This window comes from Camellia sinensis, chromosome 10, assembly GCF_055761805.1.
Source record: "Camellia sinensis isolate YWXY chromosome 10, ASM5576180v1, whole genome shotgun sequence".
NCBI lineage: Eukaryota > Viridiplantae > Streptophyta > Magnoliopsida > Ericales > Theaceae > Camellia > Camellia sinensis.
Genome location: NC_138970.1, coordinates 97,572,919 through 97,598,593, shown reverse-complemented (window position 1 = coordinate 97,598,593; position 25,675 = coordinate 97,572,919). Strand labels below are relative to the sequence as shown.

General features: G+C 39.8%; 1 protein-coding gene and 1 pseudogene across 1 annotated transcript; one reads left to right on the top strand and one right to left on the bottom strand.

The window, feature by feature from the left end:
- Positions 1-14,542: 14,542 nt before the first annotated feature.
- Positions 14,543-16,646, bottom strand: LOC145801225 (uncharacterized). The gene is made up of 2 exons (XM_082891901.1): positions 15,504-16,646; positions 14,543-15,427 (listed from the first exon to the last, which is right to left on the bottom strand). Exons 1-2 carry the CDS (start codon positions 15,894-15,896, stop codon positions 14,873-14,875), a joined length of 948 nt encoding a protein of 315 aa, XP_082748027.1. The 5' UTR covers positions 15,897-16,646; the 3' UTR covers positions 14,543-14,872.
- A 2,150-nt stretch (positions 16,647-18,796) lies between these two features.
- LOC114300806 (protein TEEBE pseudogene) lies at positions 18,797-21,260 on the top strand (annotated as a pseudogene).
- The last annotated feature ends 4,415 nt before the right edge of the window (positions 21,261-25,675 follow it).

Here is a 25,675-nt window from a genome sequence, read left to right as displayed (position 1 = left end):
CTCCGAATCGGATCTCTCTCCGGCCCCGTATCCACTATTCGGATTCAACGTCAATCCAGAGTACCCATTGGGGAAGATCACACTACCCGTTCGAGCAGGCTTCTGAACAGTGGATGTGGAATTCTTGGTCGTCAAGCTGCCGTCGCCGTATAATCTCATCATGAGGTGATCTTGGTTGCATACTATGTAAGCCGTGCCAAGCACCTATCATCAGCTGCTACGCTTCCCGATAGAACGCGGTATTGAGCAAATCCATGGCTCCCAGAAATCAGCACAAGCATGTTATCTCCTTGTTGAAAAAATGCCAAAGGAGCTGTAGGTGAATTCTATTGAGGTGCCAGATCGAGAGAGCCTCGACGATGTTGGGCGGCTCCCAAATGAAACGGCCACGGAAGGCTTAGACCGAGTTGAAATCGATGGAAGCCCAAACAAATTCTTCATGGTCGGTGCATCCCTGAATCAGGCTGACAGAGAGCAGCTAATCTCTTTCCTGCTCAGCAACCTCGATGTCTTTGCGTGGACTCCATATGAGATGCCGGGTATAGATCCGTCCATTTCATAGCGCCGTTTGGATGTTGATCCTAAGTGCAAGCCGATCATTCAGAAAAGCTGGCGGTCAGCCGCAGAGCACATTGCCGCCGTTGTTGAGGAGGTTGACAAGCTGCTTGACGCCGGGGTAATCAGGGAAGTGACCTACCCTACATGGCTCTCTAATACAGTGGTGGTCAAGAAGAAAAATGGGACCTGGTGAGTGTGCATCAATTTCATGGACCTGAACAAAGCCTGCCCCAAGGATTGTTTTCCCCTACCCAGAATTGACCAACTTGTGGATGCGACGGCACGCCATCAACGTATGAGCTTCCTCGATGCTTACAAAGGCTACCATTAAATCACCATGCATCCAGAGAACCAGGACAAAACTACATTCCTCACCCCAAGAGGAACATACTGCTACAAGGTTATGCCTTTTGGGCTAAAGAATGTAGGGGCAACCTACCAAAGACTGGTCACCGCCATGTTCAAGGAGCAACTCGGCCACATTATGGAAGTGTACATTGACGATATGGTGGTCAAGTCCAAGGAAGAGCAGAATCATATAGCCGATCTGGAAGAGACATTCGACATTCTACGCATATATAGAATGAAGCTGAACGCTTCCAAATGTGCGTTTGGGATCGGCTCTGGAAAATTCTTGGGATACATTGTCAACCACCGAGGAATTGAAGCCAACCCAAGGCAAATCACAGCAATCCTAGAACTCGGCTCCCCTCGATCAGTCAAGGAAGTTCAGAAGTTAATGGGTATGGCCGCCGCACTCAACAGGTTCATCAGTCGGTCCTCAAATCGTTGCCGACAATTCTTTCATACACTACGGCAGGGAAAGGCTTTTGAATGGTCCACCAAATACGAAGCCGCTTTCAATGGCCTCAAGACCTACCTTCACTCAGTACCACTCTTGACAACACCTGCTGCTGGTGACTCGCTCATTTTGTATCTGGCAGTTTTCGACAGGACCATTAGCGCCGTACTGATAAAGAAAGAGCTAGAAGAGCAGCGGCTAGTGTATTATGTGAGCAAGGCAATGGTTAACGCCGAAACACGCTACCTTCCAATGGAAAAACTCATCCTAGCCCTAGTCATGGCAACAAGAAAACTGATGCATTACTTCCAGGGACATAGCATTGGGGTGCTAACAGATTACCCCCTCTGATCAGTACTACGAAGTGCAGAAACATTAGGATGTGTTTCAAAGTGGGCTCTTGAACTTGGCCAGTACAACATTCAGTTTGTACCTAGAACCTCAATCAAGGGATAGGTGTTTGCCGACTTTGTTGCCGAATTCACTAGGGGTCTTGTCAATTTTCAAGTCCGATGAGATTCGACCGGAGCCGAACTGGAGAATTTATGTTGGGGACATTTGGCAGTTGTACTATAATGGACAATCCAATCAGTGGGGCAACGGAGCTGGAGTTGTAATCTTGGCTCCCAACGGCGCAATAATTGAGCAAGTCGTCAAGCTCGGCCTCAAAGCGTCAAATAACGAAGACGATTACGAAGCCCTTCTAGCTGGTTTGTGGAATGCACATCTTCTGGGTGCTCGGCGTTTGCTTGTATTTTACGATTCAAAATTGGTGATCAATAAGCTAAAGGGGAGTACGCGGCAAGAAATGACCGTATGGCGGCTTACATGAAAACGGCCAATGCTTTGCTGGCAAAATTTGACCATCATGAATTGAATCAAATAACACGTGATCAGAACACACATGCAGATGCCCTTGCTTGCCTAGCCTCCGCCATTAATTCAAAGATTAAACGGACCATCGAAGTAGGTTTCATCCCGGAGCCGAGCATTGGCCCTTCGGAGGAAATCCAGGTCAATGTTATATAATCTGGACCAAGTTGGATGGATCCCATCACCGCATTCCTGTCCTCCAGACACCTCCCAGAGGACAAGAAAAAAGCGCACAAGCTGCGAAATAAAGCCCTGCGATACTACTTGGATCTGTAAGGAAAGCTGTATAAAAAATCCCTTTTTGGTCCATACCTGGAATGTGTACACCCGGACAAAGTTGGAGAGCTTCTGACTGAAATACATGAAGGCAGTTGTGGTGCCCATTCTGGCGGGCGCTCTTTGGCCCATCGAGCTATAACACAGGGGTATTACTGGCCGACAATGAGAGCTGATGCTGAATGCTATGCAAAGAAATGTGAACAGTGCTAGAAGTTCTCCCCATTAACCCATCTGCCTGTTGAAGAGTTAAGCTCCAGTACCAGTCCCTGGCCGTTCACCCAGTAGGGGCTTGATATCGTAGGGCCATTGCCGAGGGCCCTAGGGAACAAGCGATACTTGATCGTCGCGACAGATTACTTCACAAAATGGGTCGAAGCGGAGGCATTAACGCACATTCGAGATGCTGATGTTAAGCGCTTTGTATGGAGAAATATCATAACGCGATTCGGCATTCCAAGAGCTCTTATTTCAAACAACGGCACCCAGTTTGATTGTGGCGTCTATAGAGAGTTGTGTAGTAAGTATGGTATCCGGCTCTACTTTTCTACGCCGGCTTACCCACAAAACAATGGTCAAGCTGAAGCCTCTAACAAATTCATCTTGGACGGTATCAAGAAGAGGCTGGAGAGAGCTAAAGGCAAATGGGTCGAAGAATTGCCGAGTGTATTGTAGGCTCATCGAACTGCGTCGAGGCGATCTACTGGAGAAACGCCGTTTGCTCTAAGCTTTGGAACCCAGGCGATCATACCCCTGGAGATCGGGCACCCAACCCTAAAATCTCAAGTTTTTGACATGGGCCGAAATGACATGATGCTGGCTTTGGATTTAATTTTGATTGAAGAATGAAGAGACCGTGCCCTCGCATCCATGGCGTGGTACCAACACCAGCTTGCCAAGTCATATGATCAACGTGTTCAGCTGCGCCGCTACATACCAGGAGAGTTGGTCCTGAAGAAGGTACTTCCAGTTGCCAAGAAACCGACTAATGGAAAATTGGGTCCTAACTGGGGCCGCCCCTATCAGATTGATTCGATCGTAAGGTAGGGGCATATTGGCTCAAAGACATGTCAGGAAGGAGTCTGCCTCGGCCTTGGAATTCCACGCATTTATGCAAATTTTATCATTGACCCGACTTGTGGGGCATGATACTTGTTCTGAACGGCTCGCTATGTACATCTCATTTACTGTAATGCAAAGATCGCTATTTACTCACTTCAAAATCCAGTCCAAAGGTGTTCCGATCAAGCCTCCGGATTCGGAGCGCCCTTCGTGGATATCACGATTGGCCAAATAAGCCTCCGAATTTGGAACCCCATCGGCGCACGACGTCTTTGGGCCAATTAAGCCTCCGGATTCAGAGCGCCCTTCATGGATATCACGATTGGCCAATTAAGCCTCCGGATTCGGAGCGCCCTTTGTGGATATCACGATTGGCCAAATAAGACTCCGAATTCGGAGCCCCATTGGCGCATGATGTCTTTGGGCCGATTAAGCCACTGAATTCGGAGCGCCCTTCATGGATATCACGATTGGCCAAATAAGCCTCCGTATTCGGAGCCCCATCGGCGCACGACGTCTTTGAGCCGATCAAGCCTCCGGATTCGGAGCGCCCTTCGTAGATATCACGATTGGCCAAATAAGCCTCCGGATTCGGAGCCCTATTGGCGCACGACGTCTTGGGCCGAGTAAGCCTCCGAATTCGGAGCGCCCTTTGTGGATATTAGGGCCGTGTGTAACATAATTGTGCCGATTAACTACTTAATGTAGAATGCTCTCATATCGAGCCGGCAAAACTCGTTTATACATCAAAGCATATAAACATTCGGAATGATGTTTATACAATGTTCAATGTTCATGAATTTATACAATGAAATATTTGATGTTCATGAATTTATACAATGAAACACAAAAAATGAAAACACGTGTGCCGAGAAAATTATAATAAAACACATTTAAAATAGAACATTTTATTCAATCAGGCGATGATTACATAGTTTTGAACGCGATCTACGTTGAAACATCACAATGACTATTTTTATACGGTGTCGCCCTCATCCTCACTCTGCTCAACTTCAAAGGCAGAAAACGGAAAATGATTTCGTTGGTAGAGTGGCGATGCCGAATCAATGCCCGACGCTCGGAGAGCTTCCGCGGGTTGAGATGCCTTGATCCAACCCTGCTTAAATCCACGATTTTCACATCGACAGACCTCTTCGGAGAGTTTCTCCTTGGTCTTCTGAATTCCGACCTTTCGGCCGTCATGGAAACCTTTTTCATAGGCCGCGACCCTCACAGTCTCAATCGCGAACATGCTAGCCATGTTTCGATCAACAATAGCATCACTTATCAGCCTTTGAGTCACCCTCTCTTCCACAACCGGATTGGGTTGGCTGGCTGATGGAGACTCGGCAGATTTGATTTTCCTTAGCTCATGCTCGGCCTTCTCTGCACGAGCTTCTAACTTCTGAATGCGTTCATCTCTTTGCTCTATATCGCACCGAGTGGCGTGGAGACGCATACCGATTTCATAAGCTGTGTACAGCCCCTTCACCGCCCCGTAAACTCCTTCACGAAACACTTCAAAGTCCTGCCGACCTACCATCGACTGCTGGACTTCGGGTGGAAAAATCTGTCGGGCGAACTCGACTGCCACGTTTGGATCTCGAACGATCGAGTCCGCCTCTGTCATTGGTCTATTCCCCATGAAGACCACAAAACTTAATGGGCGCGCAGTCGCGTCAGATTCCCATCCAGAACTGGGTTGAGGAGCTTTGCCTTGAGGCTACTTATCCCTCCTGGGTGACCTACTTCGACGATGAGGAGATTGGTGTCTCTCTCGATCCTTCGAAGTCCTACTTCCCGTATGTGACGGTTCACCAGTTTGACTCATATCTCCTCTCAGCTCAGCTAGCGTCCTCGCTTCCTCCCTGCTGTTGAAGAAAAGTCTACTTGACATTCGCACTTGTTTAACCTTCCTCAAAGAGCTGGACTGAGTTACTGACTGAGCATATAAATAGGAACTCAAAGAGCTGGACTGACTGAAGAGAAGTCTACGCGCCCATTTATTTCCTACGAGGGCAGCACCTCCGAGGCAATCTCATTAATACTGAAACCTTACTAGCCCCACGCCGATTGAGTCATATGGCCTAACTGAAACCTACGAGGGCAGCACCTCCGACTGTTATTCGGTGCTTATTGTTCATGAACCAGCTAGGGCAAGGACAGATTCATCAATCTAGTCGGCTTGAGTGCCCCAGCCGTTCCACGAGCCGATTCACCAGTACAATATTCATAAGTTCATGTTATTCGGCGTTTATTGTTCATAAACCAGCTGGCGCAAGGGCAGATTCATCAATCTAGTCGGCTTGAGTGCCCCAGCCATTCCACGAGCCGATTCACTAGTACAATATTCATAAGTTCATGTTATTCAGCATTTATTGTTCATGAACCAGCTGGGGCAAGGGCAGATTCATCAATCTAGTCGGCTTGAGTGCCCCAGCCGTTCTACGCACCGATTCATCAATACAATATTCATAAGTTCAAGTTATTCGGCGTTTAATGTTCATGAACCAGCTGGGGCAAGGGCATGCGATGGGGCCCTGAGTCGATTTACTTGTTCGGATAAATTAAGGCTAAATTAATTGCCAAGTTATACTGTTATCCAATCGGCAGCTATGCAGTGGGATATTTAATCTACTCATCTCACGATCCTACTTTCTATCGAATCGATAGTTAGCAAGCATAACAGGCAGTAATCATTTTATCCAAAGTAGTGAAAAGCAAAACTCTTCATTAAAATCAAAAACTGCGTACAACTAATAGTGAAATGAAAAGAAATTTTCATTAATAAATTGAGCGCAGATAGTTACTAATTTATACATGAAAATTACCTTGAACTAACAGAAATCTACTAAACAAAAACATACATTGAAATTGAAAATACTTAATAAAACTAAAGTGTCTCCCAAATCAATCCTCGGGATCAGACTCGAGTGGCTCAACGTCCATTTGCTCGTATGGAATTGGCATGGCCAATGTAACTGCAGCGACAGCAAAGGCTTTGAGCCACCCATGTTTGAATCCCCGATTCTCAAATTTGGGGACTTCTTCTACGTAGTCCTTAAGGGCGGCGTTCTTTCCAGTCTCGAACACCGCAGAAACCTCATAGTCGGCTTTTTCCTTGGCCTTCCTCAACTGTTCCAACTCGGCCTCCACCTTGGCAAGCGCCTCCTTGGCTAACTTAAGCGATTCCTCGCTTGCGTTCGCCCTCTCCTCGGTGTCGGATTTGAGCCGGTCAGCAGTTTGAGCCCTCTCCTTCTCAGCTTCGGCTCGAGCACTTTCCATCGCGGCTCTCATCACCTCGAACTCAGCCCTGCTCCTCTCACCTTCAGCTTCCGACTTCAGGCGGCCAATTCTTTCAATGGCTTCGTGCTAGCGGCGGCCTAGTTTGACTATCCTTCCAATCGTCTGCAAAACAAGGAGTCAGGATCATCACATACCAAGAAATATTGTATGCAAACCAAACCAAACAAGGAGTAAAAAAGATCAAGTCACATACTAGAAGGGCCGACTGGGCAGCTAATGCTATAGCTACCAAATCCGACTCTGCCCGAAAGGTGGCCTTGTCAGCTGGCAACGAGACTAAGGCGGCCAAGCTCAACACTACAGCTGGATCCTTCAAGGCAGATGCGTCAGAGGAGATCGGCGTGTTTTTGATCTTTAGTTGAACAACGAAAAGAACAACCACATCCGACTCCTCTAAACGAGGCCGTTTGACAGGATGGCTCTCCTCTGAGCCGACCTCTCCCTCGGCGGTACGTTTCTCGCCCTGCTCTTCTTGAATCGACCGTTCTTCTGGAATCTGTTGTTCGGCCTGTTTTTTCGACTCGGCCAAAACAACTTGAGCCGTCTCTTCTACAATAACGGGTTGTGAAGATTCAATCGGGGCAGGTCCAGAACAGGTAGCCTCGGCTTTTCGTCGTGCGGCCATGCGTTCGGCATTTCTTTTTCGCGCCATCTACATTAGATTTTCTCCAGCCATACCTTCAGAAAAATCGCCAAGTAGATCTCCCAAATTTGTAAAAATGTCTCCGAAGGAAAACTCCGCTCGACCAGAAGTGGACGGTGAGTCAGGTTGGTTAAGACCGGCTGCCTCAAACGTTGAGTTTAGAGCCTCGTCGACCTCTTCAGCCTCCGCAGCGAACTCTCTCGTTGGTTTGGCAACTACCTGGACCACCGTCTCTACGTCTTGTTCCAAATCAGAGGCTTCGAAACCAATTTGCCTAAGGGTCTTGAAGTTGGGGAAGATAAGAGCCGTAAGGTGGTGTTCGCCGGATGGGATTGGAATGTCATCCGCGGCCGAGAACGTAGTATAAGTAGGCTCGTACCGCAGAAGTATATGGGAGGCTCTCCTTTGCTTCTGTACGTTTGGACGGCCAAAATACTTGAGTGCAGTCTTAATCTCCGCAAGGACTGCGTCGTCAACTGAGGTCTGAATCTTCTTCAACTTATTGCCTGCAAAAACAAAGGATTAGACTTGAAGAAAAAACCGAATAAAAGAAAGATCAATAAACACAAGGAGTTACACGGCAACCTGGTTCACCCCTCTTTCTGGGAACAGGTCTAGGCGATCTTCGCCCTCGCCGAATTCCCAGTTGCCTCGGACATTGACCATTAGATCGTCAACTCGTTTGCCGGAACTGGCAAGCATGGTTACCAAGTGATGGTCGGTGTCCTTGGCCCTGAGAAAGTAGCGCCCGAGCCGACCAGAGGATTTGGCTAAAACATAGCAGTGCCGAATCACCGGAATGCCAAAGTTGATCCTAAGGCACCGGTTCAATTCTACGATTCCCATTATGATTCGAAAGAAATTCACATTGGGTTGGGAAGGAATCAGACCCCAATGGCGGAGGATGGCCGTAAGAAATGGGTGTAGGGGAAAGCGAACCCCGCCTTCTGCAATGGATAGGAGAGGAAAGACGATGGTATTTTGGTCCTCCCTCTCCATATCAAAGGTGTTGTCCGTCACTAGAGATATATGGACATCATCAGGGATACAAAAATGTCGCCGAAACCCAGAAATATGACCCTCGAAAAGGAGGTCTTTCAAATGCGTAGCCATTTCTAGTAAGGACTTAGAAGTATTCTAAATCAAAAATGAACACGGAAAATAGGATTACAAAGAGAAGAGAAGAAAACTTACGAGAGGCAAAGGAGACAAGGAGAGACGGGAAAAAGTTGCAGAAGATGCGAAATAGAGTAGGGATTCTGGCTGGCAATCCAGGAGGCTCAAATATTCAAAAAGCATGCATTCGAAGAGACTGAAGTTTCAAATCATAATAAATGCAAAAGATGCACGAATGAGGCGGGAACGTATAATGATGACCGAAAGGCGTGTGTGTTCTGACATTCACATTGGGATAGATGAAGCCACCTAATTTATGTTTCTCTTGACTTTTCGAATTCGAAACCAAACACACCCATTAACTGCCGTCAATGGAGAGTTTGGGGGGCAATTATGGGAGCCGAATAATTAGCAGAATCAAGAGCGTACGCTTTAGAAGATAGACATTACTCGACTCTAACCTGCACTATTATGAGGCCGAATACAATAAATAGGCCGAGTAACTATTGAACTATGGGGCCAAATAAATAAGCAGATAGTGAGCGAAAAGTGGACCAAGCCCCGAGGCCTTGGAAACGAGTATAAATAAAGGAATAACAGTCAAAGAAAGGTACGAGAGAATTAGTATGCTTAACTTAAACTACAAGTAACCCAGAGAGAATAGAGACTGACTTGTCCGTCGGAGTGCTAATTCTGGCACACCCGACCGGAGTGTTCATTTCCTTTCAGGTGTCTATTCAAGGGTCAGGAGTGTCCCCCAGGATCAAAAGAGTATTCTCAAACCACTTCTCCACAATAATATTTCTCTATTATAAAATTTATACGAGTGTTTTTTAGTATAATTAAATATTTAAAGTGAAAAATTAAATATTTTTTTATAAAAAAAATAAAGAAATAGTGATATAAAAATTTCAAGGTATTATTTAAAAAGATTAAATTAATATATATATATATATATATATTATTAGAAGCAACATAAAATTTTGGCCAAGCTTTGCAGGGGCACGTGACCCCTCTGGGCCTCACTTGCCTCCACCATTGTCCATCTCGAAACAACAGTTAATGTAGCTACCCTTTTATCCCATGAAGGCCCTATCGCAATTGAGTGAGGTATTGGAAGACGACATGGGATTGAGGAGATGCATTCAACTCTTTCTTACTATCACAATAAAATTATGCATCTATCTCCAAAACAAAAATAAAACAACACTGCTCTTTATCAGATTAATAAAAGATTTCTAAATTGCAGGTGAAACTACATGTCCTTAAAATAATGTGAATTATGAAATTGAATAAAAATGAAATGGTTGATGGATGACAGAGGGATGAGAGACTCATATCTGATTTTGTGATTGTAATGAAGATGATGAAAACATGAGTAGCGGTAGTAAGCCTCTCTGCTTGTTTGGTCGGGGATGACAATCTTCCCTCCTCTCCTATGATGACGATTTCCTGTTCAATCCTATCTTCTAGTAGTCATTCCTTTGCTTGGTGATGAAGGTTACTATTATGCAGGGGTGATGGAGGTTGCTATCGGTTATTTATGAACAGGGGTGAAGATTTTTTTTTTTTGGATATTTAAAATTGCTATTTAAAAAAAGGATAAATTACAAACACACCCCATGAGGTTTACTTAAATTAAAAATTACCCTATGGTTCTAGAAAATATATTATGCCCCTTAAGGTTTCTAATTTCATAACAAATAGGTCATTTTATTAATAAATCATCAAGTTAATTAACAATTTTTAAATAATTCAGATAATTTTATTATTGTATAAGTGAACAGTTAGAAATTTCACTTTTTCAATTAATTCTGTTAAATAAAAAAATTCTAACATGGAGGTATTTGTAATTTTTCAAACTATAAGGGATAATTCGTATTTTAAACAAATCTCAAGGGTGTATTTGTAATTTACCTTTAAAAAACCTTCAAAATTGCTATTTATTTATGCGCAAGGATCCTTTAGAGTTTTTTTTTCCCAAAGTTTCCCAGAGTGGTGCATTGTGTGGTTGAGATTTAATGACAAGTCACATTAATTTTTCAGCATTAAATCTCAACCACACAATACACCACTTTAAGAAACTTTAGGAAAAAAACACTCTAGAGGATCCTTGGTGCAATGGCGGATTCTTGTCTTTATGCTTAGGGGACGTTAGGTGAGGGGGTCACATCATTCAACTTTGAAAAATTATGCTGGTCTCTTGTAAAGAAAATTATTTTAATTTAAAATAATTAGTTCATTATGTTGTGAAATTTTTATATCACTATTTTTTTAAAATATTTTTAAATATATATATATTTAATTTATCACTTTAAATGTTTAATTATATTAAAAATTTCTTATAAATTTTATATTAGAGAAATGTTATATGTCACTGATTTTCTTGTATGAATACTCAAAATTAGTTCATTTGTTTATAAATAATTATTACATAATTAGTAATAACTAATAATATATTACTATGTGATTCAGTAATTCAAATAGATAAAAAAATAAATAAATGATATATAATAGCCCCTATATATTATTTATTCACTCTTTATTTTATTTCTTTCTCTATCTCTCTCTATATCTCTTTTTGTATGTACATCTTTATATTATTTAATTGGTTAACTTTAACTTATATTTAAATATAATTCTTACATCACACTAACCGGTCCTTTCAGCCAAAATCGACTCCCCCCAAACACGAGCTAAAATCACCTCCCCAAGTTGTTAGAGCCTTCGTTTGGCATCCCAATCTTGGGTTTAAATAGTCATAAAATGACAAAATAGGTTAAAAAATAATAAGACAAAATGTCACATCTAAATCATAATCATTTCATTTTTTCTCTTACAAAAGTTAAAAAAGCCAAAAGGTCCATCCCAAATGAGACTTTTTAGCCCAAACAAAAATAGTCAAAAAAATCAAAAGGCTAAAAAGCCAACCCACATCCCAAACAAACCCAAAATGAGACCACCAGGAGTGGTGGCTCAGTGGTGAAGGCATTGGCCTTCCCCAACAATGGGGGAAGTTTGATCCTTGGGGTTGCAAAATGTTAGGTAATTTTCAGTGATTTTTTTGTAGAGATCTCACGTTGTGTTTCGATCGAAACTTGATCCTGTTGAAGGTGGTTGATCAGCTTCACTGGTGCCTTGGTGGTGGTTCCCTTCCTATGGGTTGAGTTAAATTAGGTCAGCAACCGGCTACCCAGGAGCCTTAGCCCACGAATGGCTCAGAGTATCATTTTTCCTTATTCAATTTTTTTTTTTTGGTTAGAATGAGAAATTGTTTCAAATAAGTTTAATTAAACAATTTATATATATATTTTTTCAAATTAAAATCAATAAGTTGAATCAAAAAAGTCACACCAAACACTCTCAATGTTAGAAAAAAATATTCATTATTCCTTGGGTATACTCATGTGAGGTTCCAATTTAGTTTTTATTGATTGAAATACTAGGATCTATCATTTTTAACTCATGTATTTTTCTGAAATCAATTATGTAGATTTATGAAAATTTACATAATTTTATGATATAAGATTGCATTCTGATAGGTAACATTTACCAAATTATTAGAAAAATTCTAATATATACCTCTTTAAAAATGGTGTACCATACTCATAATTATGTCATTTCCTTTTTTAGTTATGATTAATTTTTTTTTCTTTAATTATGGCATTATTTTAGTTATGACATATGAATTATGAATTCTTTAGCTATGCCTTATATTGTGTTTAGTTATGACATTTTTTTTTTAAAGTTATTACTCAAAAAATTAAAGTTATATCATTTTTTTTAGTTATGAGGTGCATATGGTGCACACCCTTGAAGGGAAAAATGATTAGTTGGTCGAGGAGCGCTACGTGGTCATGCCTCTCACCAATCACTATTCATCATGCTCTCTCATGTCCCCAAATCATCTAATAGAAATTTGTGAACCTCACCCCTCCACCAATCACAACACTGTCGAGACACCATGTGACAGAACCCAAGAAAAACCAATAGCTACTCTTTTAAAAGATGTGCACCATATGTTTTCCAATCACTCTTTTTTTTTTTTTTTAAATTTTAAATTTTTTTTAATACTAACTTATCAAATAAATACAATAGCATTATCTTTTTGAGAATTTTTTTTTAAGATCTTTGCTATTAAGATTTTATAAAATAAAGAGTATACAATATTTTCATAATTGTTAGGGCCTCTCAATATTTTTATAGAAAAAATTCGACTTAGAAAAATTTGTATCTGATTTAAAGAAATTTTGACCTCACAAAGCGAAATTTCCGTTCCGACACAGAGAAATTTTAATTTTCATAGAGATTTTTCTCTGATTTCACAAAGAAATTTCAAAATTTTTATGATATGATAACAGAGGAATTTCATCAAGGGACCTTAACTAATAAAAATAAATATCTTAGGCCTCTCCTACTACACAAACTTAAAGAGGGATGTTTTATTAATTTTCCCTTTCTTTTTTTTATCTCTCCACGCTTGAGGCCTTTTATTTATTTTTTATTATATATAGGCACTCACTCTCATCTCTTTCCCCATTTCAATTCACAGCTAGCAGCATTAGCGAATGCCAAAGGGCTCTGTTTCTCTCTTTATGCTTTGTTTTGTTCATCTTCTCTCTCTACAGCATCTATGCTTCTGCAGCTCTTCTTCCTCTTCAACCACATCTTGATGGTAAGCGCTCTCTCACTCCCTTTTACTTGCTTTATATACATCTCACATTACATCTCTGTTTCTCTTTTTGGAAGAAATTGCTTGAATGTGATGTGGTTTAGTTCTGATTGCTTTGTAAATCAACATTGTTTTTTACTTTTCAGAGTAACTCTAACACTGCATTTTACTTAACAAAAGAATATGTAAAATAATTTTGTTTTTTAATTTTATCTCACAACTTTACCTATATGTGTACTCCCACAACAATCGCTACTCATGAAATTAGTTTGCCTAGCTTTTAAAACTCTCTAGATGTAGTAATCCAAAGGAATGAGGCAAAATGTAGATCCATTCTTGGTGAGTTTGGGACTAGCAAAAAAATAAAAAAATTTAGAGTCTTTTCCTTTTTAGTAGATTTTTTTTTTTAATTTGTGTAGAAAAAATTTACTTTTCAAGTCAATCTACTTGATCTTAAAAAAAAAAAAGAAAGGAAAAGACTATTTTTTTTTTTTTGGCTAGTTCTAAAAGGCTCTCTATAATTTTTCGTTTTTTTTTTATTTTGAAAATTTATGCTAGAGTATTTTGTTGCAATTTCTACTTATAAAACATAAATAAATTAAACAAGGCTTAAAAAATTGAACATAAAAATTGAAAGTTGTGAAATAAGTGCATTTACCTTTAGGCCCTGTTTGTTTCACCGGATATAAAATAGAGGATATAATATGATGTGGGATATAGTCAGGATATATAATTAATAGGATATATGTATTGGATAGTATATTCCCCAAATCATGTTTGTTGACTTGGTATATAAGACTGGATATATGTTATCCATGTTTGTTTTATAAAATATATTGTGGGATATAAACAAGTAATTTCCAAAATTACCCTCATAATATATTTTAAATACCCATATTGCCCTTATGTCCATCAAAACCAAATTGTTCAAATTAGGAAAAACTAATGTAAATCAACAAATTAAAAATTCATATTATTTTTTATTTGAACAAATTAAATATTCGTATTAAATTCAATAATTTTTCAAAACAAAAAAAAATTATATTAAACTAATGTCCACTGATAAAAAAATTTATATTATATTAAATTCAATAATTTTACCCCCTCAAAAAAAAACTAATATTCATTCTAAAAAATTTTATCTTACAAAATAATCATTGAATGAAAAAAAATAACATCTTTATTCATTCATTCATCACACATCATTATTCTTATAAAATAATCCAAGCCATTATAATTAAAAATAACCTTCATTCATTCTAAGTAAATGATAACATTTTTTTACAATAGATAACCTTCAACTTAATATATTAAGCATCAATCCAACAAAATTAAGCAATACTAATATTAAGCATACTTCAGCTTACTTATAACCCTAACAATTAGATTGAAACTAGGTACAAAAGCCATTTCTAGGGGATGTAAACCAGTTAGTCTGTCAAAATATTTCTAATCCTCCTAATTACTATGCAAAATAGGCACTACACATGTGCCTGAGGAGAATAGCAATACTAATATTATAATATATAGATAGATATATGTCATTAGCCTATAGCAAACACACTTAAACACACCCAGCCAACAACAAACATACCCATTCCATTTTTTCTTCTTCAGGCAAGCTAAAGAACAAATCAACCCTTTCAGCATCCTTCACAATAAGGGTAGTTGCTCTCAACCTGTCATTCGTGTTCAGTCGCAACTTGGCTAGTTCCCAATTAACCAGCTTCCTAGCTTGAGACAAGTCTTGGGCATACCCAATCCTATGAGCAATTTCTTCCATGGTAGTGTTGTTTTTCTTGAAGAAGGAACCAAACTCAACAGCCATATCAACAAGACCCTTTGCAATACCTTCAGCTTCCCTAGCTCTTTTCTTAGAAGTTGTGCCTGAGCCACCTTGGTTGCATGGAGTCCCAGATGCTGATAAGGAACAATCAGGCAGATCAACAATTGGAGTGTAACACTCCTCAGTAGTTTGGTCCTCTTTTTCTAAGGCATCAACCATGTCAGCAGGTCTTTCAAACAAGACTCCAGTGGCTCTATCCTTGCTAAAGAGAATTACCCAGTCCTCGTAGTAAATAAAAGGTACATTTCTCATGCCCTTGGCATCTGGTTCCCTCTACAAAACAACATTTTTTCAAAATTTATATTTCTAGTTAATAAATAATGCAAAATGGTTAAGGTAAGTTTTTTACCTTGACATAGTTTTCCCAAACTTGGTCACTGTCGACCAAAATCATCTTCTCAGAGTCATCCCACCCAAAGCCACTCAAGCGAAGCATGTCAGTAAGCAAATTGTATTGTCTTCTCCAAAATTTGATCTTTGACTCGATATAAGGGGATGCACGAAGATCAGTTCCAGGAAAAGCCAATATGATAAGCTTCTCCAATTCAAAGTAAAAACCACACCTGAACTGACCATTGTTAGCCTTCCATTTTTCACTGAACAGATCCCTCATGGCTCGGATCAACACATCACACTCTTTCGGAGTCCACACTCTACGACCTCTTGATGAGGAAGCAGTTGCCTTTCCCTTATCCTTTTTTCGACATCCACTAGTAACAGTTGTGACATCCATACCTAACATGCAACCATTTTTAATAGAACAATAATTTTATTAAGACAACCAAACAAACACTCCTATTAAGTTATGTCTTCAACAAATAACTGAAACATAAAATAAGTTACATGTCTACATCATCCTATTAAGTTACAAGTCTCCAACTCACTACACAACATAAGTATTAAAAAACATTACATCCAATGAAAATAGTACTTAATTTTACATCCTATTAGCTAACCACTCATTATACATTTGGTTAGCTAGAGTGTCCCTCCAATTACTCCATTGGTCAGATCCCTCAATTGTGTCAATGTACTCGTCCCCTGTTTCTTGATTATTTGGCAATGTGTCATCTAAGTCTACCTCCAATGGATCCATAGGCATCTCACGTTTGATGAGATTGTGTAGAAGACAACAAGCTGTGATAATTCGACATTGGGTCTTGATTGGAAAATAGGAATATGTTCTCAATATTGCCCATCTAAGCTTCAGAAGACCAAAACATCTCTCTATTATGTTACGAGCCGCGGAGTGCTTCATATTGAAGAACTCTTCTGGGTTAGTTGGGGCACCCCCTTCCCTCCAAGTGGACAAGTGGTAACGTTGTCCTCTATAAGGTGCTAAAAAGCCCTCCCCATTAGTATAGCCCGCATCAACTAGATAGTAGGAACCTGTAATAATGTAGGATTATATAATTACATAATCACATAATTTAAGTACAAGTCCAAAGGTTATACATAGTAAAGATATTGTGAAATGCAGCTGTACCCATTGGCACTCTCAACCCATTTGGTCCACTTATGGCATCTCTAAGTACTCTAGAATCTGAAGCGGAACCTTCCCATCCAGGTAAGACATATATGAACTGCATGTCATGGGAGCAAACACCCAAGACATTAGTCGCAATTTCACCCTTTCTTGATCTATACCTTGCTTTATCTACTGCAGGAGCTAGCACTCTAACATAGGTGCCATCAAGTGCACCAAGACAATTCTACCAAAAATTACCAAAAATAAATTATTACTTATTAAATTGTAATTATGAATATTATAACTTTGATCAAACATGAAGAATTACTAAAACTAGCATTTACCTGAAACCACCTCCACTTATTATCTGTGCACCCAGCAGTTATTGGCTCAGGTGTCTTTAGTAAGACACCTTGCAGTCGAAGCACAGCCTTAAGGACATCATTGAAATACTTACTAACTGTTTGACCAGACCTCATAAAATTGAATTTGACATTTCGATTTTTATGGTGGTGCCCAAGCACAGTCAAGAACATAGCAACCTTTTCCTCTAACACAACATATTTTGAATCTGACACACCCTTTGTTCTGATAAGCCCACACAACCGCAGAAAGGTATGCCTATTCATGCGTAGTTGTTCATGGAAATCTATGTCATTATCTCTGACCAACCTATTTAGGTGGTCAAGTTGTTGTTTGAAAGGATTAGGATTTCTACTTATTTTCCTCATAGCCTCAAATCTTTCCAGTGCAGCATGCAAAACGACTATATAAACTCCACAAGTATAATTCATGGATGATACAATATGTTGCAGGGCAACATAGGCCTCAATGAGGTCCCTCCTACCATCAAGTCCTTTATTACTTGCCATCTATGAAAAGAAATAGTGCATAAGTAAATTAAATAACTAAAGCAATCAAATACATAATTAAATCAATGCTAACTATTATTCACAACAGCCCCATGTAAACAATCAGATTATGTAAAATAAAATCTGATTCAATCAAAAATCAGTGGGTAAACTAACTTATTATGTAAACTAACTTTCCCAATATATAAAATCAGATTATTTATTATGTAAACTTATTATGTAAACTAACTTTCCCAACTCACTGGATATAAAATCTGATTATGTAAACTAACTTTATTTATTTTTATAATCTGGATATAAACTATTTATTTTTATAATCTGGATATAAACTAATTATGTAAACTAAATCTGATTATGTAAACTAACTTTATTTATTGATTATATAAAATCTGGATATAAAATCAGATTATATTTAAACTATCTTTTCCAATATATAAAAATCTAATTATGTAAAAAAATCAAACTCTTCCTAGATTATTTATTTATTTTTATTTTTTTTAATGTCAAGAGTTTGATTCAATCAAATTCCTAGACTTTACATACAAAACAAATAAATTTTTATTGCTTGAATCAAAGCCCCAAATAAATAAATAAATAAATAAAACAGAGATATAAATCTGGTTCCAATAAAACAATGAAACAAAGACAAGTTTTTACTAATTGAATCGAATTTGATTACAAAACAAACAAAGCCCTCTTCTGTTATCTCAGTGGGTTTACAAAACAAACAAAGCCCTCGAATTTGATTACAAAACAAGCAATGCCCTCTTTAGATTGAACAAAAAGTTCCAAAAAACAGTGGGTTTATTCCAAAAAGAGCCAAAAAGTTTCAAAAGTTCCAAATCAGTGGGTTTACAAATCAGTTTAAAAACTTTCTGTTATCTCAGTGGGTTTAGAAATCAGTGGGTTTAGAAATCAAAGTTCCAAAAATCAATTTAGATTGAAACTTTCACAAGTTTCTGGCCCTTTTCTTTACGATTTTTGTTCCAAAAAATAGTGGGTTTATTCCAATCGAATTTTGTTAAAAATCATACAAACAAAACCTAAAACCAAAAAATCAAAAAAAAAAAAAAAGAAAGCAAGGTAGAGGGAAAAGATGATAATCATCGGAATGAAGTCTTGCCAACGGAAATCAGTCACAAAATTTAGCAGATCTACACGATGTAAACCGGAGCCTTTTTCTCTTTTGCTGGATGTATATGAGCTGCGTATATTTTCTGAGCCCTAGTCTGTGTATATAAGATAGACGAAGGTATATTGGACTTTTTAACTCATATCCCAGACGAGGGGATATGATATAACATGGGGGGGCTGGGATTGTATATCCTCCAAATTTGGGGGATATACAATCCGAAGGTATATTATATCCCCTTCAAACAAAATTTGCAAACATGGGATATGTGGGTCCCATTGGATATAATATCCAATCCCAATCTTCATATCCTGCAAACAAACAGGGCCTTAGTGCCCATTTCACAACTTGTTTTTGTTTTTTGTTTTTTTTGGGGGGTTATTTCTTGACTTTTTTTTATGACTTCTTGAAAAAAAATTAATATGTTTTGAATGATTTTTAAATTTTTTTGTCACAACGACCTTATTTGATTATTAACTTTTAGTTTGGGTAGAAAAACACCAAACAAGTCCAAATTTTGACTACATTAGGTGTGATTACTTATAGACACTCTGTTTCCATAGGACTTCTCAAATGAAGACTTTGAAATACCACCAAAGCCCTCAAACCTTGACAAAATAGTGATCAAAGGAAAACACTCATTACCTAATTGGGAAATCAATGGTTTAGTTGATTACATGTCAGGTGGGCCTTAGCTAGGTGGCTTCTACTTTGCCATTCCACGTGGCGCCCTCACAGTGAGGCTGGGAAATAAAGCATCCATCTCTCAAAATGTGACTGTCAACACTATTGGTGCAATCTATTCTCTCACCTTTGGAGCCACAAGAACCTGTGCACTTGATGAGGTGTTGAGAGTCTCTGCCTCTGGTCTCTCTGCTGATCTTCCAATTCAGCCCTTGTATAGCAGTGATGGTGGTGATACTTATGGGTGGGCTTTCATGGCTAGTTCTAAGGTTGTTAAGGTCACTTTTTATAACCCTGGGGTTCAAGAGAACCTTACTTGTGGACTCCTTTTGGATGCCATTGCTATCAAACAGGTTCCCCCTCTCACTTATACTAGAGGTAACTCTTCATAATGTCCTTTCTTTTTTATAAAAATATTAATGTGTTGTGGGGTTAGAGATATGATTAATTTTCAATCTTAGGTATTTTGCATAAGGAAAACAATTTATTAACACAATTTTTCTACATTAAAAAAAAAAATTCAGAGTCATTTAATTTTAAAAATTATGAGCTATGATGGTGAGCAGTGAGTATTTCAGTTTAAAATAAAAGGTTATTCATATCATTCTTTTTTTATGAAAATTATGCACCCAAAAAAATTTAAAAATTACACCGATAGTTTTTTTTAATTTACCTTTAATATCAATTTGACCCATGTAATTCTAATTGTATCAATTGAACTCTTTAATTTTTTATATTATATTAATTTAGTCTAATTAATAATATATGAAATTGAACCAAAATCAAAGGGCAAATTAGGGCATTCAAAAATGACGAAACCCTTTGAATTGGACGTTAATCCATTAATTACTTTGAGGGGATTGACAGACTATTTTATCCCCTTCATTGCAGCCAAATTTCTAATGTGATGTTATTAATTGGATTAAATTGATACAATGTGAAAAACTTAATGATAAAATTGAAGCAATTAGAATTGCTAGTACCAAACTGACACAACAAACAAACAAAATAGACTAAAAGTTTAGCTTGCCCTTTTTTCACTTCTTAATGTGGATTCACATAACAAAATGATATCTTATTTTGGACCCATTGGTACATTGATGTAGAATGTTTGTTGTGTGGATCTATTAGGTACAAATATAATTTTCTTTTCACTAGTATTTACCAAAGTTGTCCAAAACCCTCAAAATTATGAGTTCACATATTTGGCCATATATATTTTTTCCCTAATGAGGGTGTACATGATTGTACTATTTTTGGTCTTGGGAAAAGAGTGAGACCCCCACCACCCCCAGTGAATTCTGATTGGTCTATTTTTTTTTTATCCTCCTCTTGCTGCCCCCCACGTATATGTGGGGGTGCTGGGGGTCTGGATCATCTCTCTTTTGGTCCTTTAATTTTTTTTATTTAGTTTCTTTTTTTTGGTCCGTGCAGGTAACCTGGTAAAAAACAGTGGATTTGAAATTGGTTTACATGTGTTCAAGAACTTCTCAACAGGAGTCTTCCTCTCCAAAAACAAGACCTTGTTTAACTAGTGCCTGGATGGATCATTGAGTCACTCAAATCGGTGAAATACATAGACTTAAAACACTTTTCTGTCCCCTCCGGGCTTGCCGCGATCGAACTAGTTGGAGGGAGAGAAAGTGTCATTGCCCAAGTCATAAGAACAATCCCAAACAAGTTCTACAACCTCACTTTCTCTATTGGAGATGCCAAGAATGGTTGCCACGTATCGATGATGATCGAAGCTTTCACTACAAAAGGAACCCTGAAAGCTCCCATGCTTCTCATGGAACGGGTGGGTTCAAGAATGCAAGTTTCAAGTTCCAATCAATTTCAGCTAGAACAAGGCTCATAATTTATAGTTCATTTTATCATACTAAGGTTCATCACTATGGTCAAATATGTGGTCTCGTCATGGACAATGTTAGGGTTTTGAGGGTATCTTAGTCATTTTGAGTGAATTTGTCAGCTAAAGAAGTATTACCACTCAAATGGGTTATGAGTTATAGCGATCCCGGTTGTCCCTTTACTATTCTGTTGTGTTCCGGACTTGGTTCCGTGAAGTTGGTAGTGGTATCTATCTTGTTGTCGTCCTTTAATTCCACTTGATTGAGTTGTAGGATGTTTTGAGCAGGGTTGTTACAAGTTGGTTAGGCCTTGGTTTCAATTCCTTGTTGTTCAGTTTTTAGGCGATCCGCTCGAGCGGGTCTTCTTGCGCTCGAGCAGGGATTGCATACCTCCAGTATTTCGTGTTCCTGCAAAACTTCTGCAGATGTGATTTTAACGCTCGAGCGGGCTTGATTACGCTCGAGCGGTAGCGCTCGAGCGGGTCGGTTGGCGCTCGAGCGGGTAGTACTTTCTGGGTATAAGTTCTGGAAGGGGGAAATCTACGCTCGAGCGGACTGGTTTTCGCGCTCGAGCGGATGTACTTTATTCTTGTGTCTTGGCGCTCGAGCGGGCCTTTTTGCGCTCGAGCGGACCTAGTTTTTGTTCTTGACCCTCGAGCGTTGTGGTTTTTGCTCGAGCGGGAATGTCGTATATCAGTTGGCTGTGAGGCAGTTTTAAATCACTTTTTCTCCTCCTTTCTCTCTCTTACTTTTCTGAAAAAGCCATTTGAGAGCCTCTCTCTCTAAAACCTTGCCTTCTCTCTAGATTTTGATCTAGCTAGGGTGTCTTCCTCACCTTTGGTTTTTACGAAAAGGTTGTTGATTGTCGAGGGATATCTTTTGATCCGAGAAACTCGTGGTTTGGAGCAATTTCGTTTTCACCATCTTCCTCGTTGGGTCTCATCTTTTGAGGTAGGGATTCCTACTCACTCTTATGGTCTTTGACCTAGATTTTTAGTTGTTTTGATAGAGTGTTGAACTTGGGAAATTTTGGGACTTAGGGTTTCAAAATGTGTAAAAAGGGTTTTATAATTTTGGGCTCATAATATGTATTTTGGGTTTCAAAATGATGACATTATTGTTGGTTGGTGATATTGGAACCTTTGGGTTAATATCGAGAGTTGGGGGGGGGGGTAAAAGCCCTAATTTGTTGTTTAAAATTAATTGGTATAATTAATTTGGGAAAATGGTGAACTTACGGAATTGAGTTGGAAATAATGAAATTGGCTCATTATGTTGTGAAATGATGGAGTTGGATTTATAAATCGCTCGCTTTTGAAAACATTCATATTTTATCTGTTGGAGCTTTTATTATCTGTTTAGAAATAATTGCTTGGGCTACCGGTGGAGGGTAGTTTTGATTGTTGTAGACAATGCATGATGATTAGGCGAACTAAAACTAATCAATTGGATATGTCATAGAGTATGACGGTTGATAGAGTACATTAACATTATGTATTGATTGATTGTGTATATGACCTTTGTGTATATATGCATTATGTGTGTGTGGGAGGAGGTAGGGGATGTACTCCACGGTTTAGGGGAAGATAGGGGATGGACCTCTAAACCGGATGTTGTGTGGGAGGAGATAGGGGATGGACTCCACTGATATAGCTCATATGCTTGTCAGATAATGTGTTGATATAGCTCATATGCTTATCTTTGGAAGTGTTGACATAGCTCATATGCTTGTCATTGGAAGTGTTGATATAGCTAATATGCATATCTGTTGAATGTGGATATAGCTTGTATGCGTATCTGTTGAGATGCTGATATAACCAATATGTTTATCTATTGTATAAGGGGAAATGTTTAATATGAGTCTTTGTCTCATATAAGTGGTTGGCCAGGTTCTGAGCCATTGATGGAAATTGTGAAATTGATAAGAAATGGAAATGGATTATGTATTGGTTTAAGAAAATTGAACATTTATCAATTGCTAATGTCTTAGTCATTGCTCAAACTATGTTTAGCATATCTCTACTGGGCTGTGGCTCACCCTATATGGGAATATCATTTTCAGGTACAGGTAGCATGCCACCTCCAAGGACGTAGCTTGGGAGGCTAGAGGCGGGCAGACTTTTGTTGTTTAGTTTCTTGATGTATTACATGTATATTCAAGCCAAGGGCTTAATGCGTAAATGAGTTAGTACTCTTTTGTTGTAACCAAGTGTTAACTTGGAAAGCTGTAAGCCTTTAGGGCATTTTCTTTGTCGTTAACATGTAATACTTTTGGTAGTGGAACTCTGATGAATAGAAGAATGTGGAACTTTTATATATCCATGCATGTCTATATTGATGGGTTTATTGTTATTATTTTGGTGGCGTTTCAACTTGGTATCAGAGCGTACCGGGTTCGAATACTTTGGGTACGTGGGAAGTGATTAGGATCACAATGGGTTTGTCTCGCTTGATAGAGACTTAGATGTAGTGTCATATGCTATGTGCTTAATTGATAACATGCTTATGTGACTATGTGGGTATGGAATGTAGTTTCTAGGATGTTGATTGGACCCTTGGGTTTCTGGGAGTCTCGTTGGAAAAGCACTTGATCAATGCTATTTCTAACCGGAACTCTAGTAACGCCTCGGGACTATCATTATCCGGAAATGAAATTCATAAATGCTTATGTGTTTATGTGCTTACGTGGAGTGAATTACAGTTGTCCATGCATTAGGACGAGGGTGTTATAGCTTCGGCACATTTGTGAATGTGCTAATAGTCTTGGTTACCTTTATTAGGATGTCAGGACGAGGGCGTGGTAGGCGTGGCAGGCATGGTAGGCAGGAGGTACCTCTACCGGATGACGTTCCGGCAGTGCAGGAAGGAGTTGGTCAGGCCAACGTGGCCGAGCCAGCGAGTCAGCAGGCTATGGGCGCCTTGGCCCGAGAGATAGCGGGAGCTTTGGGTATTCTCAGAGCTGAGAATCAGGTTGCTGAGGCAGGGCCTTCTTTCTTGAAGAGGGAATTCTTCCGGTCTAACCCGGACGAGTTTGTTGGGGATCCAAATGAGCCACTTAAGGCTAACTAGTGGTTGGAACAAATGGAGAAGACGTTCGAGATGCTTGGCATCGAGGACGGGGCTTTAAAGGTGACCTTGGCATCCTTCCAACTGAAGGGAGATGCAGGTCAATGGTGGAAGTACGAGAAGGGCAATGTTGGTGGTGCATGGGAGGCGTTTGTGAATGCTTTCCAGGAGAAGTTCTTGTCTTCAGCTGCTAGAGAAAAGTTGAGGGAGCAGTTTTGCCAGCTTAGACAGCAGGGCTTGTCAGTGGTCGAGTTTGATGCTACTTTTACTAGTCTGTCCAGGTTTGCACTTGAACTGGTGGCGTCCGAGGAACGTCGTTGCTTTGAGTTTGAGCGAAAGTTGAGGAGAGGCCTCAAGTTGAGGGTTGGTGGATCTTTCATCCAGGAGTATAGACGTTTGGTGGATGCGGCAGCTCATATGGAGCTCATGATGCAGGAGGAGGATAAGGGGCAGAAAGGCTCCAAGAGGGGCCAAGATGGTCAGGGTGATGGCAGGAGACTGAGGGGTTCTAACCCTTAGCAGTCTTAGGGTGGTGTGGCTAGATCGACTTTTCCAGTACCAAGTACGGGCTCAGGGAGAGGTAGTCAGGGAGGCTTGACTTGTTTTGCGTGTGGCCAGCTGGGTCACAAGTCTTCGGTTTGCCCGCAGAAGTGAGGGGGTCAGCGAGCTGCTTCTTCTTCAGCTAGACCTCAGGGCCAGAGTCAGGACAGGGGCCAGCCGTTGTCTTGTTATCAGTGTGGTCAGCCTGGGCACCTGAAGAGGTATCGCCCACAGTTGAGTGCTACTTCGGGAGCGTTTGGTTCTAGGCAGACGCAGAGTTATCAGCCAGCTCAGTCTGTGCAGGCCTCGAGGGTCATTATGGGAGCTTCGTCATCCCACTCTGTGCAGCAGTCTTTTGCTCCTAGAGGTGAGCAGCTGGATCAGGGGCCTACAGGGCGCGTGTATGCTGTTACCGCGCAAGATCTAGTACCGGCTCCATCAATAGTGAGAAGTACTTTTCTGTTTTGCAACTCGGTTGCTAGTGTGTTGATTGACACGGGAGCATCTCATTCTTTTGTATCTGCTGCATTTGCATTTGTTTTGGAATTGGAGTTGGCACAGTTAACATCTCCTATTTGTGTGGTATCGCCTATTGGTGGTGAGTTGATTTTGAAACAAGGTGTTAGAGGTTGTAATATAGAGGTCGCCGACCATAGGCTTCCTTTTTCATTTGTGGTCATGCCCATGAAGGGTTTTGATGTTATTTTGGGTATGGACTGGCTATCGTCATACCGGACTGTTATTGATTGCTACCGCCAGAGGGTCACAGTTTGTACCTTGAGCGGGGAGTGTTTCTATTTCTTGGGGGATCGGGTTGGTAGTGTGTTGCCACCGATGTATGATCCGCGAGGGCGGAGTGAGCTTAGTGGTCTACTTGCTAGCTTTTTGAGTGGTGAGTGTGATGAGACC